This window comes from Peromyscus maniculatus, chromosome 3 (assembly GCF_049852395.1).
Source record: "Peromyscus maniculatus bairdii isolate BWxNUB_F1_BW_parent chromosome 3, HU_Pman_BW_mat_3.1, whole genome shotgun sequence".
Lineage (NCBI taxonomy): Eukaryota > Metazoa > Chordata > Mammalia > Rodentia > Cricetidae > Peromyscus > Peromyscus maniculatus.
The window spans coordinates 148,153,520-148,167,860 of record NC_134854.1 but is presented as its reverse complement, the minus strand read 5'-3'; the positions used below and the strand labels follow the sequence as shown (position 1 = coordinate 148,167,860).

The following is a 14,341-nucleotide window of genomic DNA, read 5'->3' as shown; positions in this document are numbered from 1 at the left end:
GAAAAAATACACTTATCCAGAAATTTCCACTAAATTCAGCAAAATCCATGTTACAAGATCCTAACCCACCACTACTAAAGGTAGAAATTGACCATATTATTTATTTACTTACACATGTACAATGTTTTAAGATATCTTTATTTTCAGTCCAGGCTGGTCTTGAACTCAAGACCCTCCTCTCTCACCCTCCCAAGCACCAGGGTTCTGGGTGTGCACCACTCTCACCTTGTCCATAAACTCTCTTTTCTTCTTCTTATTTTCTTTCATTATCTGCTTTGTCTAGTCCCTAAGAATAATATTCAGTACACAATTATATTCATTAAGGACCTCTTGAGTGATGAGTGAACTTTCCAACGGTGACATGCATCTGCTGGGAGTCTCTGATGCACTGAATTGACTCAACTTTCTGTCGTCACACTTGAACAGACTGCAGCCCACTGGACTCTTAAACAGCCTCTCCATGCCTTGGGCTTGTCTGCCAGGGAGAGGAAAACAAATCTAGACGGCTAAGCTTTGACAACTCTGCACTTCGCCTGCAGAACAAGGTCTTGAGTTTGATGATGTCTAAGCTAAGAACATTTATGTTTTGGACAAGGTCTCACTACACAGCCCAGGCTAGCCTCAAATTTGAAATCCCCTGCCTCTACCTCTGGAATGCTGCCATTGTAGGAATGTGACACCAGGCCTGGGTCATTTTAAGTTTCTGAGACTATATGTTACCTGTCCCCATTAGTTATGATGGCAACATGAATAAAAACAATGAGCTCAACAGGTCAGAATGAATTCTTGACAGTGAGCTCAGCAAATGATGATGTTTCTTGCAGTTTTAAAACTCAAAATAATCCCCTTCTTTTCTGCACTGCATATGTGGTTTGGTCCAGACACACTGAACTGCTATGCCCACAGTCTTCCTCATGATGCCAAGCATCTTCCCTTGAAACTTGGTGCAAGGGAAACTCCCAGGAATCTACAAGGATGATATTAGCTAAGGTTTCTAGCAATTTCAGATGTGTAGCCTGAACTGGCCATCTTCTGTGACTGGACAAGACTTCCAGTGGAGGGAGTAGGACACCAGCACAGCCACATAACCTTTGACCCACAGTCTGTCCTGCCTACGGGATGTGCTGGGGTAAGGGTGGCACAGGGATTGTGGGGGTAGCCAGCCGATGACTGGTCCACCCTGAGATTCATGCCACTAGAGTGAGCCCACCCCGGATACCACCTTGAGTACCAGGACCTAGAGGATGGATGGCCAGAGACCTAGGATAGAACCAAAAATGACTGGAAGGGGGAAAAAGTCAATGTAATGATGCCTAATGATACTCTGCTATCCTCATGATTGGTACCTAGCCCAATAGTCATCAGAGATGCTTCATCCAGCAATTTGTGGGAAAAGATGCAGAGACCCACAGTCAAACTTAGACCAAGCTCCAGAATCCTGCTGAAGAGAGGGAGGAAGGATTGTAGGAGTCAGAGGGGTCAAAGACATCATAAGAAAACCCACTGAAACAACCAACCTGGACTCGAGTTCACGGAGACTGAACCAACAAACAGGGAGCCTGCACAGGACTGACCTAGGCTCTCTGCATAGATGTGGCAGTTGTGTAGCTTGGTCCTCTTGTGGGACTCCTAACAGTGAGAACAGGGGCTGTCTCTGACTCTTTTACTGGCTTTTAGGACCCTATTCCTCATACTGGGTCACCTTGCCCAGCCTTAATACAAGGGGAGGTGTTTAGTCTTACTGCAACTTGATGTACCATGTTAGGTTGATATCCATGGGATGCCTATCCTTTTCTGAATAAAAACTGAGGAGAAGTGGTTGGGGGAACAGAGGGGAGGTAAAGGAAGAGACTGAGAAGAGAGAAGGGAAGGGAGACTGTGGTCCGGATGCAAAATTAATTGATTAATTAATTGATTAATTAATTAATTAAACAAAAAAGAAAGCTACACAGGGCCTCCTATTGAAGACAGTCAGATGTTAGTGACCAAAGGAGGTCCTTTGATGGCCTTTTCTGGGGTCTTCTAGCATAAATTGCTAATCTGACTCCACCATGAATCGATCTCAGGCTCTTCCCTTGGCTTTTCTCAACACTGCCAACATCATTAAGTTTCAAAATAAATAAACAAATTAATAATAAAAAAGCTCTCACAATCACAGAAAAATAAAAGAAAAATAAATGCAGCATCCATCCACAGAGATACTAAAGACTTGGAGACCAGTGGGCTCTCTTCTGTGGCTTCCAGAAACTGTTAGCATTAGAAAGGGCCACTCTTGACCCAAAAGGGCAGCCAGCTCCTCTGTATTAGTCCTTCAAGTTCTTGGTCTGGCCAAGAACACATCCCAATCTGAGGACATTGCAAATTTAGCCATATATAGTCAGCGACATCAGTATTGGAAAGTTCTTGCTCCACCGTCCAATACTGTGGCCTCACCTTTGTCAGCCCCTTCTTACTCCACAGCATAAAAAAAAAAATTACCCACATCACACACACTCACAGCAGGATCAACATGCATACAGTCCCAGGCAGGTGGTCGCTCAAAGAAATTACCATGAACAAGATGGAGGCGAAGTTCATCAAGTATCCTGGGAAACGGTCTTTCCAGGTGAGTTTATCTTCATCATCCTGAGATGAAACAGGAGAGTAGAGACAATCAGAAGACACAAAGAACAGCTATTGACTCACTCATTTTTTTACATAAATTTGCATGTCAACCGTTTGCTGCTTTATGGATATTTCTGTAGTAGCTGATGTCTTCTTGCTCTCAATATTAACAATAGCCCTCTTAATTTTGATTGACAGCACACACCTGAAGTCCCAGGTCTCAGGATGCTGAGGCAAGAGAATCATGACTTTGATGCCAGCTTGGGATACATGGAGAGGCCCTGTCTCATAGCCCCTGAAAATGTTTAGAATTGAGACAGCAGTTCTGACAATCACAAAAGGCTGTGAGGACTGTCTGAAGGCGTGTTTGTGAAGTGCAGAGAAAACGGCAAAGGACACTGTGTTAGCTGGCAGGGAGCCACTCATCACTGTAAGCAAGGATCAAACTCAGCAAGGCAGGACCCCAGGCTCCTGCTCCCTTCCCTCTGCATGCTGGTCTCTCAGAACCGACCTGGCTTGGCTCTAGCAACAGTGCCATCTAGCCTCTGAAAGCTTGTACTGTAAGCCCAGCACCTTCTGGGCCAAAAGCTCCTCTTCAGAATCCTTTGTGTACCCACATCAGAGCCAGGCACAATGAAGAGACCAAAGAAAGTCCCTGTGATCACTGTCTTGGGGGGGGTGTCACACACTGGAGAAACAGACAACAGCCCACCCACTCCCAAAGGGTGAAGAATCATCCATCAGCTTGGGAGCGAGGGCTAACTAGGGAGTAGTAGGCTGTGGGGACTGTAGGCAAAGGAGGGATCTGCCTTGTGTGTCTGGAACAAGTGTTGGATTGAGCTGACTCGATGGATGACACCGGAAATCACACTGTGATTGAGTTCTTAGCACTTTCACTTATGAATGATGTAAACATGTCTTATACTCAGGTTTTCATAATGACCAGAGAATCCAGTCTCAGACTCCGAGTCTACCTGGCTTTTCATCATACCAGAAGAACACACTAAATGCTAGATGGTGAGCATGCTGAAGGGACCGAAGCACAGAAACCTGATTCCAATCAGACTGAACCAAACTTCCTTCACATTCACTCAAGCAAAGTCAGAGAGTGGGATTTCTTGTTTCCTCCACACTCTGGGTCCACTAGCACACTACTGCTTTCTGAGCCTGAAAATATTCTCCTCTAAGACATTCATAAGGAAACCTGAAGATGGGCTAAGAACACAGCTCCAAGGAGAAAAATGGATTCATGGAGGGGCTCTGCCCAAGGCCTTCCAGGATACAGCTAAGATCTTGATGAACATGTCTGGGTCCAGGCCATTCATCAGACCCAGCCCGAGCACTGTTGATGAAGCAGGCTCTGGGTGGATGCTGAAGCCACAGAGAGGAGAAAGCCCAGAGGACCCAGGACTAGTGTAGAGACCTCCAGGACAAACAAGTCAGACCAGGAAGACGGTTCCCACTATTTTGCATGAAAGGAGCATTGAGTAGACACTGTCAGAAGAAAAGCATTTGTTTATGACATAGATACTCTTGTGTTTGTTGGAAGATCACCCCTTTCATATTCACGGTGATGAGGTTTTGTTTGGAAGGCACACATCCCAGCATACACACAGTTCTCATGCCTTCAGACATATCCAAACACAGGAAGCCTACAGAAAAACCAAGATTACACACTGTCCTCTGAAGTAGCTTACTAGTAAAGATAACAGTAAAAAAAAAAGTAGTTTATTTGTTTTGTGTTTTAGTTTTAGAGATGGGATATTCTAATGCAGCCCTGGTTGGCCTTGAATTCATAATCCTCCTGCCTCAGCCTCCTGACTGCCAGGATCTCAGACATGTACCACTTGCCTGGCATGAAGCAGTTTTTAATGACAGGAGTTTGGCCAACTAAGGAAGTCAACTAAAGCCTTCTATTCATTGGTCCATGTAAGATGTGAAGATTCACTGTAAAAGGCTATTAATTTAAGTACCCTTTTCCCATAAGACACATCACCAGTGTGTGGAACAGCAGAAAGTAGAGTAGAAGTCAGACCAGAACATGTCAATTCTGAATTTGGGGCTCTAAAATACTTATGTCAGTGACTTTAGTAAATTCCCTGTGATTGCGTGTGTTTGTGTGTGTGTGTGTGTGTGGTGTGTGTGTGTGTGCGCGCGCGCGCGCGCGCGCGCGCGCGCATGCGTGTGCGCATGCATGTGCACGTGCATGCACGTGCAGGCCAAGGAAGAACTTCTGGTGCTAGCCACCTTTCTATTGAGATAGAGTCTCTCACTGGCCTAGAACTTGCCAATTAAGGTTAAGTTGGCTATCCAGCAAGCCCCACAAATCTGCGTATCTCCCCTCTAGCATTGGTTGTTATTGTTGTTTTAAATATGGGTTCTGGGATCAAACTCAGGTCCCCATACTTAGAGAGCAAGCACTTTACAGACTGAGCCATCACAGACAGCCCCACAGCAGTTTCTCTACTGTAAAACAATCATATCCCTTACTTGTAAAACAATTATAGACACCACACTGAATTAGCATGACTTTTAAATAAAGCCCATCTAAGGAGATGGCCAAGAGGACTGCAGGCACACAGGGAGAACTTAGACTCTCTGGCCTTTAATGATGATGCCAAAACCAGTTTCCCTGAAGTGGCAGAGGTATTGTGTGGATCAAATGCATGAATGCACATGACAAAGCTTTAGAAACTGTAGGGTGAATACAACGGTGAGCTCTAATCAACTCTGATGACATCAAAAGCAGGTGATTATGGGGCACTTAGCTAATGTCACCATTGTTCAGACACCAGCCTAGCTGTCGTCTGCTCTTATTTCTTTGTCTCTGCTGTCTATGTTTGTGTCCCTGGACTACTGCTCCTGTTTACAGATATATGCTCAACAAATAGGACAATCACATCTACATTGGCCCTTACAGGTCCCTTTCTGGCAAACAGGGTATTTAGAAATAAAACCACTAAGAAAGCAGTAGGTGAGAATATTACTTTAATAATCCCCTGGGAGGAAAGGGACTTTGACAAAGTGGCAATTGCCCCTCAGAGGTTTCTTAATTAAGATAGTAAAATTCATAGTTAGTAGAATGCAGTTCTATACATCTTGGTGACTCTTTGCAGTCATGTATCTACAATCACAATGCAGATCAAAATAGAAATGATTTTTATCACTGTCCAACACTCCCTTCCCCTGTTTTTGGTCTCTGTCCCCAGTCCCCAGAACATGCAAAGCCTGTTTAATGTTTAATGTCCCTCTGGTTTTGGGTCTTCCCAAATGTCATTAGGTAGAACTGCACTGTGCAACTCCTTTTGAGTTTGGAGTTTGACTCAACACAGTTCATCTGAGATTTATCCATGCTATCACATAGCTCAGTAGTTTCCCTCCTCACTGAGGCATGGTCTATATTTCATCATATGGATAGATTTCAATCCATACACCCATTCACCGCCCTGGAGGATCTTTGAGTTGTTTCTAGCCTATAACAATTAGGAATAAGGCCTTCCAAAATTTGTATACCCATTTGGATACAAGTATAAATTTCCATGTCACTTGGGCAAGTATCAAAGTAATGGACTTGCTTGGTCACATTGTAGGTATATGTTTGACACTATAAGAAGCCACCAAACTGCTTTCTAAAGTGTACCTCTAGCAGTAGCATGTGATAGTTCCTTTCTTTAAATAAATTTCCTTTAGAATCTTTTTTATTTATAAAAAAAAATCAAAGACAACTTAGAGAATTCCAATATCCCTTGCATTCAGTTTCTCATGTAAGTTCAGTACATTTCTCACAACTCATGAACCAATAGCACACAACATGATGAACTAAAAGTTCACACTCCATTTATATTGTCGTAGTTCAATGCCTGCCTCTTGGTCCAGAGTTACAGCCAAGGTACCCATTCTATTTGGTCACTCCCTCCCCTTAGGTCCTTTTAAACTATTACAGCCTCTTAGACCTTGTTTGCTGTTGATGGCTTTGTCAGCTTTGAAATGTGCTGGTCAAATGCTTTGTAGAAGGACCCACAACTTGATCTTGATTTAAAGTGTGTCTGAGATTATATGTTTGAGGGGGAAAGACCAGAGGTCAGGGACCATTTTTATTACATCCTCTCAAGGGTATAGACCATGATATGCCCTGTCACTAATGATGATAAGCCTGATTTCCTGGGGTGTGTTGAATTTCTCTATGAGAAGGTTTTCTTCCTTCCATTCTATACTTTGCTCTTTGAAGGTACAGAGTTGTGCTTCCATCTTCAAGGGAGCAATATCTACAAGCACATATATGTTTTCAATATACACTCTTAAAACACTGAATGTCCGTATAGGATGGCTATAGGAAGATATACCCAATCTTTCTCCAAACTCTAAAATAAATTAATAAAACACAAAAGAATGAAGATGATAAATGCCAAGCCATTAGTAAGAATCATGCTCAACTTAGACTTGGCTTTGGGCTTCAAAGGAAGCAGGATGTTGGCCTGTTCCCTTCTCTTCCTTCCAGGATGCCTACAAAGGACAGAGGCCTGACAGCAGCAACATCTGGACTCATCTGCCTCCTCACATGCAGGCTATGAACAAGAGCATCTGGAATGAGGATGAAATGGTTTTGTTAGAATAATCATATACTGAGCCTGTGTTCCTACCAGTGTTGGGGACAGTATCCAAAAGAGGGGAAAGAATCCAATAAATTTAGAAATCCAACACCTGGCTCTCATCCATGTGTCCACCTCTGGCTTAGCTAAGCAACTTTGGGTGTTGTTATTGTTCAGTTTCTCTAAACAATATTACAGCTTCCTCTAGAATGAGGCAAGTAAAAATTTGTCCAACCGAGCACTCAAGGAGATGATGGTGCGTGGGGCAGTCCTTGGAGAATGGCAAGTTCTGTGCAGAGAGACTTGTGAGTTGTGTATCTTCTCCTATTCAGGGTGATGACTGCACACCAGATGGTACCAAGCACCACACTAGTGTGAGGCACTGGGGATACAAAGAACTCACAGACTTTGTCCCCAAGAAACCTTGACTGGGGGGGCGGGAGATGGACACAAATTATGGCATGGCATAATACATGCAGAATGCCATGGAAACAGAGTACTGGGTGATTTCTTATTTGTTATTAAAGGGTGATGCTTTCTCAGACAGAAATGATGGGGATGTTCCAGAGAGAGCACTAAACCACGTGATCTAGTTTGCCCTCCGTTGCTGTGATAAAACGTCACAACCAAAAGCAACTTGGGGAGTAAAGGGCCTATTCCAGTTTACAGCCTATTGTCCATCATAAAGGTAAGTCAGGGCAGGAACTGAAACAGAGGCCAAGGAGGAACATTGCTTATTGGCTTGCTCTCTATGGCTTGCTCAGCTGGCTTTCTTATATACCCGAGGACCACCTGCCGAAGAGTATCTCTATTCACAGTGGGATGAGCCCTCTCACATCAATCATTAGCCAAGAAAATATCCACACAAAAGTTCTCTCTCTGTGTGTGTGTGTGTGTGTGTGTGTGTGTGTGTGTATGCAGGTCCATGTATGAGTATGTGTGGTGCTCACCTGTGCATGCATAACATTGACCTGGGAGGTCGATGTCAGGTATTAATTTTTCTCTATTGCTTTCCATCTTATTTTTTGAGACAGACTCTCTCACAGAATCTTGAGCTCACTGTTTCCCGGCTGGCCAGCAAGCCCCTGAGATGTACCTGTCTCTTCTCCCCCATCACGGGGGTTATAGACATCACCGTACCCAGCTTTTACGTGGATTCTGGGGACATGAGTTCAGGTCCTGATGTCTGCACAGCAATTGCTTTACTTCTGCCTCCATAGGCCTGCAGCTCACACTCCCCATCTCCAATGGCTTTGCCCCCTCATGCTGAACTTCACTTCTCAGACTTCAGCACACACTTTCTGCTTTCTGAATCATTGGCCGGACTTGTTGAAACAGGTCTATGCTATTCCTCTTCACAGTCTAACTCAGTGGGTCTAGAACAGGGTCTGAGAACCACCATTTTCAGAAAGTTCTCATGGAAGGCTAGGGCTGGTGCTGATGCTGTGGCCAGGGGACCACACTTTGATGACCATTCTCTTAAAACAGATCCTTTCTGCTAGGTATTGTTGTTCAACCTATGAACACACCAGACATAAGACTCCCCACTTAAATCACTTATGATGTGGCTGACCACCATCCACATGCCTTGGACACACCCCACTCAATAATGCCACATACCTTAAAGTTATCATTATGATTCCCATGTTCTAGGGGGAACTGAAGTTTCTGGAAAATTAGGGAACTAGTTCACAAGTAAAGCTACAGCTCTGGAATGCTATGTGTCCAAGTCCAGGCTCTTCCCACCCAATGCTGCCCTGTTACCTCCAAAATACATCACCCTGGGAAATGAGAAGAGATCGATGCTCTCAAACCCCAGTGAAGGGGGTTCAAGAGGGGATCCAGATGTCTTGACAGAGGTTAAATAAGTTAAGGGCTGTAAATCATCCATGAGAGATTGCCAACAATACCGACAAGGTATGGAATAAAAAGGAAAGTGCACACAGACAAAATAAGAATCTCCAGCCACAGAAGGAGTGAAATTGGGTTGCTTGTGACAAGAGTAAACAGGGGTAAATTGGGTCAAATCAAATATTCCCAGCAGAGAAATATAAATGTCACATTATCTCTTATATGAAACCGAAGAAAGAAAGAAAGAAAGAAAGAAAGAAAGAAAGAAAGAAAGAAAGAAAGAAAGAAAGAAAGAAAGAAAGAAAGAAAGAAAGAAAGAAAATTCTTACAGTATACAGAAGCAGGAGAGATGGCTCCATGGTTAAAAGCACTTGCTGCTCTTCCAGAGGAGCTGGGTTCAGTTCTCAGCTCTCATGTCAGATGACTCTCAACCACCTGTGATTGCAGCTCTAGAGGACCCAAAGCCTTTCTCCAGCCTCTACACACACACACACACACACACACACACACACACACACACACACACACACACAAATAAATAAATAAATAAATAAATAAATAAATAAATGTCTTTTAAAAAGGTACCATAGTGGTTACCAAGACTGAGAACAGTGGAGAAATAAAGGATAAGAAGGAGCTGGTCACTAGGTACCATGTTACAAATAGGTAGGAGAAATAAATTTGGTTTCCTACTGCACAGAGAAGTGACAATAGATGGCAATGATGTAGTAAAGACATTACAAACCTAGAACACAGGTTTTTGATGTTCTTACAACAAATATATAATAGGTGTTTAAATTATAGATATGCTGATCACCCTGATTTGATACTACACAATGGATGCAGATGTTGTGTGTACAATTATGTGTCAAGCAAAAATAGTTTTAAATTGCAGTTCAAGTCTTCTGTAACCTGTGCGGAAAAGCTTCCAGTACACCACAAGATTGAGAACAAGTCCATGGAAGTAGGAGGGAGATGTAGGGAGAAAGCCCTACAGTTCATTTTCTTATGAAGCTCCAAGAAACACAGGGTTGAAACTAAGTCCAACACTAGCACTTTCCTTTTACTAAGTCCCTCCTAGATAAAGGCATGGCCTTCTGAATGCTGACCAATTAAGAATGCTCAGATCCGCCGGGCGTGGTGGCGCACGCCTTTAATCCCAGCACTTGGGAGGCAGAGGCAGGCGGATCTTTGTGAGTTCGAGGCCAGCCTGGGCTACCAAGTGAGCTCCAGGAAAGGCACAAAGCTACACAGAGAAACCCTGTCTCGAAAAACCAAAAAAAAAAAAAAAAAAAAAAAAGAATGCTCAGATCCTTACATCTAGCCCATCTCTCTGCTAAACCCCCAAATAATTTGTCCAACTGCCTAATGGACATCCTCAGTAGAACATCCTGACTTCCAATGTTTCTGAGTTAATGAATCATCCTGTCCCATGAATCTTCTTTCCTATCATAACTCAGTGAACTGAACCAAGGTTCTCTGAGGATAGTTTGAACCACAAAGTATAAGCACAATAAATGTCCAGCTAATACGTCTGCAATCACATTAACAGACCTTGACTCTGAAGGCAAACCCGGAACCTTTCTGTGTAATAGGCAAACAGGATATGACCTAGGCACTATTTTATGGGATCTTTACTAGATGGTGATAAAATCAATAGTTCCTTGTCCTTGCTTCATGGGCATCTTGTTTGCTCCTGGTTCCCCATCATAGAGCTTCTTGTCATTTTAGTAGGTGGAGACCTGTAAGTCTGGAAGCAACTCACTAAATTTCTCTAGTCAGACAACACCATGTGGAAGCAGGGATGGCAGGGAGGCATTGGTACTTAGTTGGATTTTCTGAGCAAAACGACTTGGCAGTGATGTTGGTAAACCATGTTAGTGAAATTGTGTGATCAGTGGGAGCTGGTCCCAGACAAGAAGCCCCATAGAAGAATAGGATTGGGAAACTCACTAAAGAGGTGTAAAATGTGTAAATTTGAAAGACATCAAAAGATAGTTTTTGGTTGGTAATGTAAGTTAGGATAGAAAGTGAATTAGGTTCAATATTTTGGACTCACCAAAACAGGATAAATAATGGAGTGTTTTCTCTGAATTTGTCAAATGTTAATGGACTAGACTTTGTTAATGCAATTCTTGACTGTATATATTCTATATACTTACTGTATATAGTTTTTTTATATTAGTTATAACCTTATTTTATTATTTTAGAGAAAAAAAGGAGGAAATGTGGTGATATACTGTGTACCCTAATAAAATTTGCTTGAAGATCAGAGAACAGAACAAGCCACAGGATTAAACATAGAGGCCAAGCAGTGGTGCACTCACCTTTAATCCTAGCATTCGGGAGGCAGAGATCCATCTGGATCTCTGTGAGTTCAAAGCCACCCTGGATTACATGAGAGAGTAACAGAGCCAGGCAGTGGTGGCACACACCTTTAATCCAAGTACTTGGGAGTCACATGCCTTTAATCCCAGCACTATGAAAGGTGAGACAGGAAATGATATGGTTGGGTGGAGAAAGGTATATAAGGCATGAGGAGACAAGAACAAAAGGCTTTTTTGGCTGGAGCCTTTTGGGTGAGGACTCAGAGGATTTCAGTCAGAGTTTGTGGGGTTGGTGAGGTGACATGTGGCAGTGGTTCCTTCCTTTGTCTTTCTGATCTTTCAGCATTTACCCCAACATCTGGTTCCAGGTTTCTTATTATAAGACCATTTTAGAATTCATGTTACAAATCCTGAAAAAGGCATCAGATCCTAGTCTTTGGGATGAGACAGGGGTGAGAGCCTAATATTAGGCAGTCAACAGTCTCAGAGTTAAGGAATTTTATATTGCATGCGTTAATGACCCTGCATGTGTAGGACACCTCGGTGTAATCTCAGGGAGAAATGAATAATTGAGACTGCCACCACTGTGACTTCTCCACTCACAGATGTCCATTTCAGAGGTCAGAGAAGGGATTCAGGTTGCTCTCACTAGGACAAGAAAAGTCAGAGACTGACGGGGGTTATTCTGTGAACTCCTGGCCGATGGGTTCATTCCACCTCAGTTCTCCACACAGTTAGAGAAAAGCAAAGAATAAAGTGGTAGTGAGTCTCAGGGCTGGGACCAGTCATGTCAAAAGGGGTCATCAGGTTTATTTCAGAAAAAAAAAAAAACACTTTTTCTTTGTTTGGTTTTTGGTTTCTTGAGACAGGGTTCTCTGTATAGCCCTGACTGTCCTGGAACTCACTCTGTAGACCAGGCTGGCCTAGAACTCAGAGGTCCACCTCCGGAGTGCTGGGATTAAAGGCGTGCACCACCACTGCCCAGCTAATATTTGTCATATTTATCCCCCTCTTTGCATTCTCCATTTCTCTTCCTTTGATCGAGCTGGGAATCTCATCAGCCTAGTTGGAGATGCCATGGCATCCCGGGTACACTGTCAAGCAGTCTAGTCTACAGTAGTCTATATGGGTTTAATTCCTTGCTTGTATGATTATTGGCTACAAGACTTTAGGTATATGGAAAATTTCTCTATAATCCCATTTTCTCATCTATAAAAAGAAGTTGAAAATAGTTGTCAATAATACAAGATGCTATGAAGCTAAAGTGAGCTAATGCATAGGATGGGCATCTATTTGCGTCTGGCACATAGAATTCAAACCTTATCATCTCATAACCTCCTTTTCCATCCACCCCCCATCTTCTTCTCTTCCCATCTTCCCTCTCCTCTATTCCTACCTCTTTGCCCCCTCTTGTCCTCTCTCCCTTCTCCCTCTTCCCCCTCTTAACCTCATCCACTAGGGACACATATCTTAATAGGTGATGATTCCTTGCCATGGTAACAAGGAAACCCAAGTTCACTGTGGTCCTTGTTTCTTATAGCACAGATTCAAGGGTTGTCCCTCTAGTTCCAAAGCCACATAATTGTCCTATGTAAGATCATTTCATCACCTGGACTTGGTCCCCACAGTCTAAGCTCAGAATACCTCTTAGGGACCAATACAGGTCTCATTCCTTAGCTTTATAGATTACCCCAAAATTGAACCCAAGAGCCTTCTAGAGGCAGAAGCTTTTTATAGACAGGGTCTCCATTTCTTTGAGGACTCTTTGACAAAGGGACCAGAGGCAGTCACATGGCACAGCACCTAAGTCCACAGGCATGCCTAAAGCCCAGGACAAAACACAGTGTAATTTGTGGCTAAAGTGGAAAACATTATCTGTTGCTCCCACTGCTCAGTTTTCCCAGAAGACACAAAAAAAAACCACTCCCTGAGGTCCCGCTCATTTCCTCTGGCTCCCCAGAGAGCTTGCTGTTTCAGCATCTGTCTCTCAAACTAGCTGCTTGTTCCCCTGGGGTCCAGCGCTGGGGTAACCTCCTCTCTCTCCATTCCCCTAACGCTTACTGCTCTGTCAGGTACCCTGCCTAGATTCCGATCGGAGACAGCTTCTCCCCACTCACCCCCCCAATGGAAGATATTTTTCAATAATGGTCACATGAGTCTCAGGAGGGTCCTAATAATGTGAGGGCAAGGGACAGGAAAGTTTTTGTTCTTCTCCAGGCCTTGTCCATAAAAGGAAGAAGTTGGCTGAAACCATTAATAACTGCTGCCTTCCTAAATACAGTACACGAGACTTCACTACACAACCGTATCTAGAAGCCCACAAACACCATAGACTTAGGATCATCTGAAGTCTGTGCTGGGAACAACAAGGTTCAATATGTTCTCAGCTCAGACTGCTCTCCAATCTAGTCTCTCCCTGTGCAGTCCTTTCCTGTGCTGTTCCAGTCACACTGGCCTCTTTCCTGATTTTTGAATCTACCAGACTGATTTCCGCACTGAGACCTAATGGAGTCCCTTTGCCTGTCTTTCACCCTCTGCACATTCCTCCTCCTCCGAGTTTCTCAACCCTCTAGACCACCCCTTGCCTTTATTATTCTGCATCACTATCTACATCACATCATTATCTACAACAGAGGCTCTCAGCCTATGGGTCATGACCCCTTAGGGTCTCCTAAGACCATCAGAAAGCACAGATCTTTATATCATGGAAAGCACAGATCTTTATATCATGATTCATAACCATAGCAAAATTACAGTTATGAAGTACCAATGAAAATAATTTATAGTTGGGGGTCCCCACAACATGAGGAACTGTATTAAAGGGCCGTGGTGATAGGGAGGCTGAGAACTACTGGCCTACAACTATCTTGTTTATCTTGTGTCTGCTTTTCTCTAAACCCCTGGGAAGAAAGAAGCCTGCAAATACAGTGCACTGTTGGACACAAGGACTTAGATTATGCCGATCCATGG

The 14,341-nt window shown here is 43.5% G+C and overlaps 1 protein-coding gene across 2 annotated transcripts in view; it reads right to left on the bottom strand.

Moving 5' to 3' along the window:
* Ano2 (anoctamin 2) overlaps positions 1-14,341 on the bottom strand; it is a 343,664-nt gene that overhangs the window by 73,087 nt on the left and 256,236 nt on the right. For both annotated transcript variants that reach the window (XM_016006375.2, XM_016006378.3), the window contains one exon: positions 2,551-2,625. In XM_016006375.2, coding sequence (XP_015861861.1) covers positions 2,551-2,625 — 75 coding nt within the window. The remainder of the gene's footprint in view (positions 1-2,550; positions 2,626-14,341) is intronic.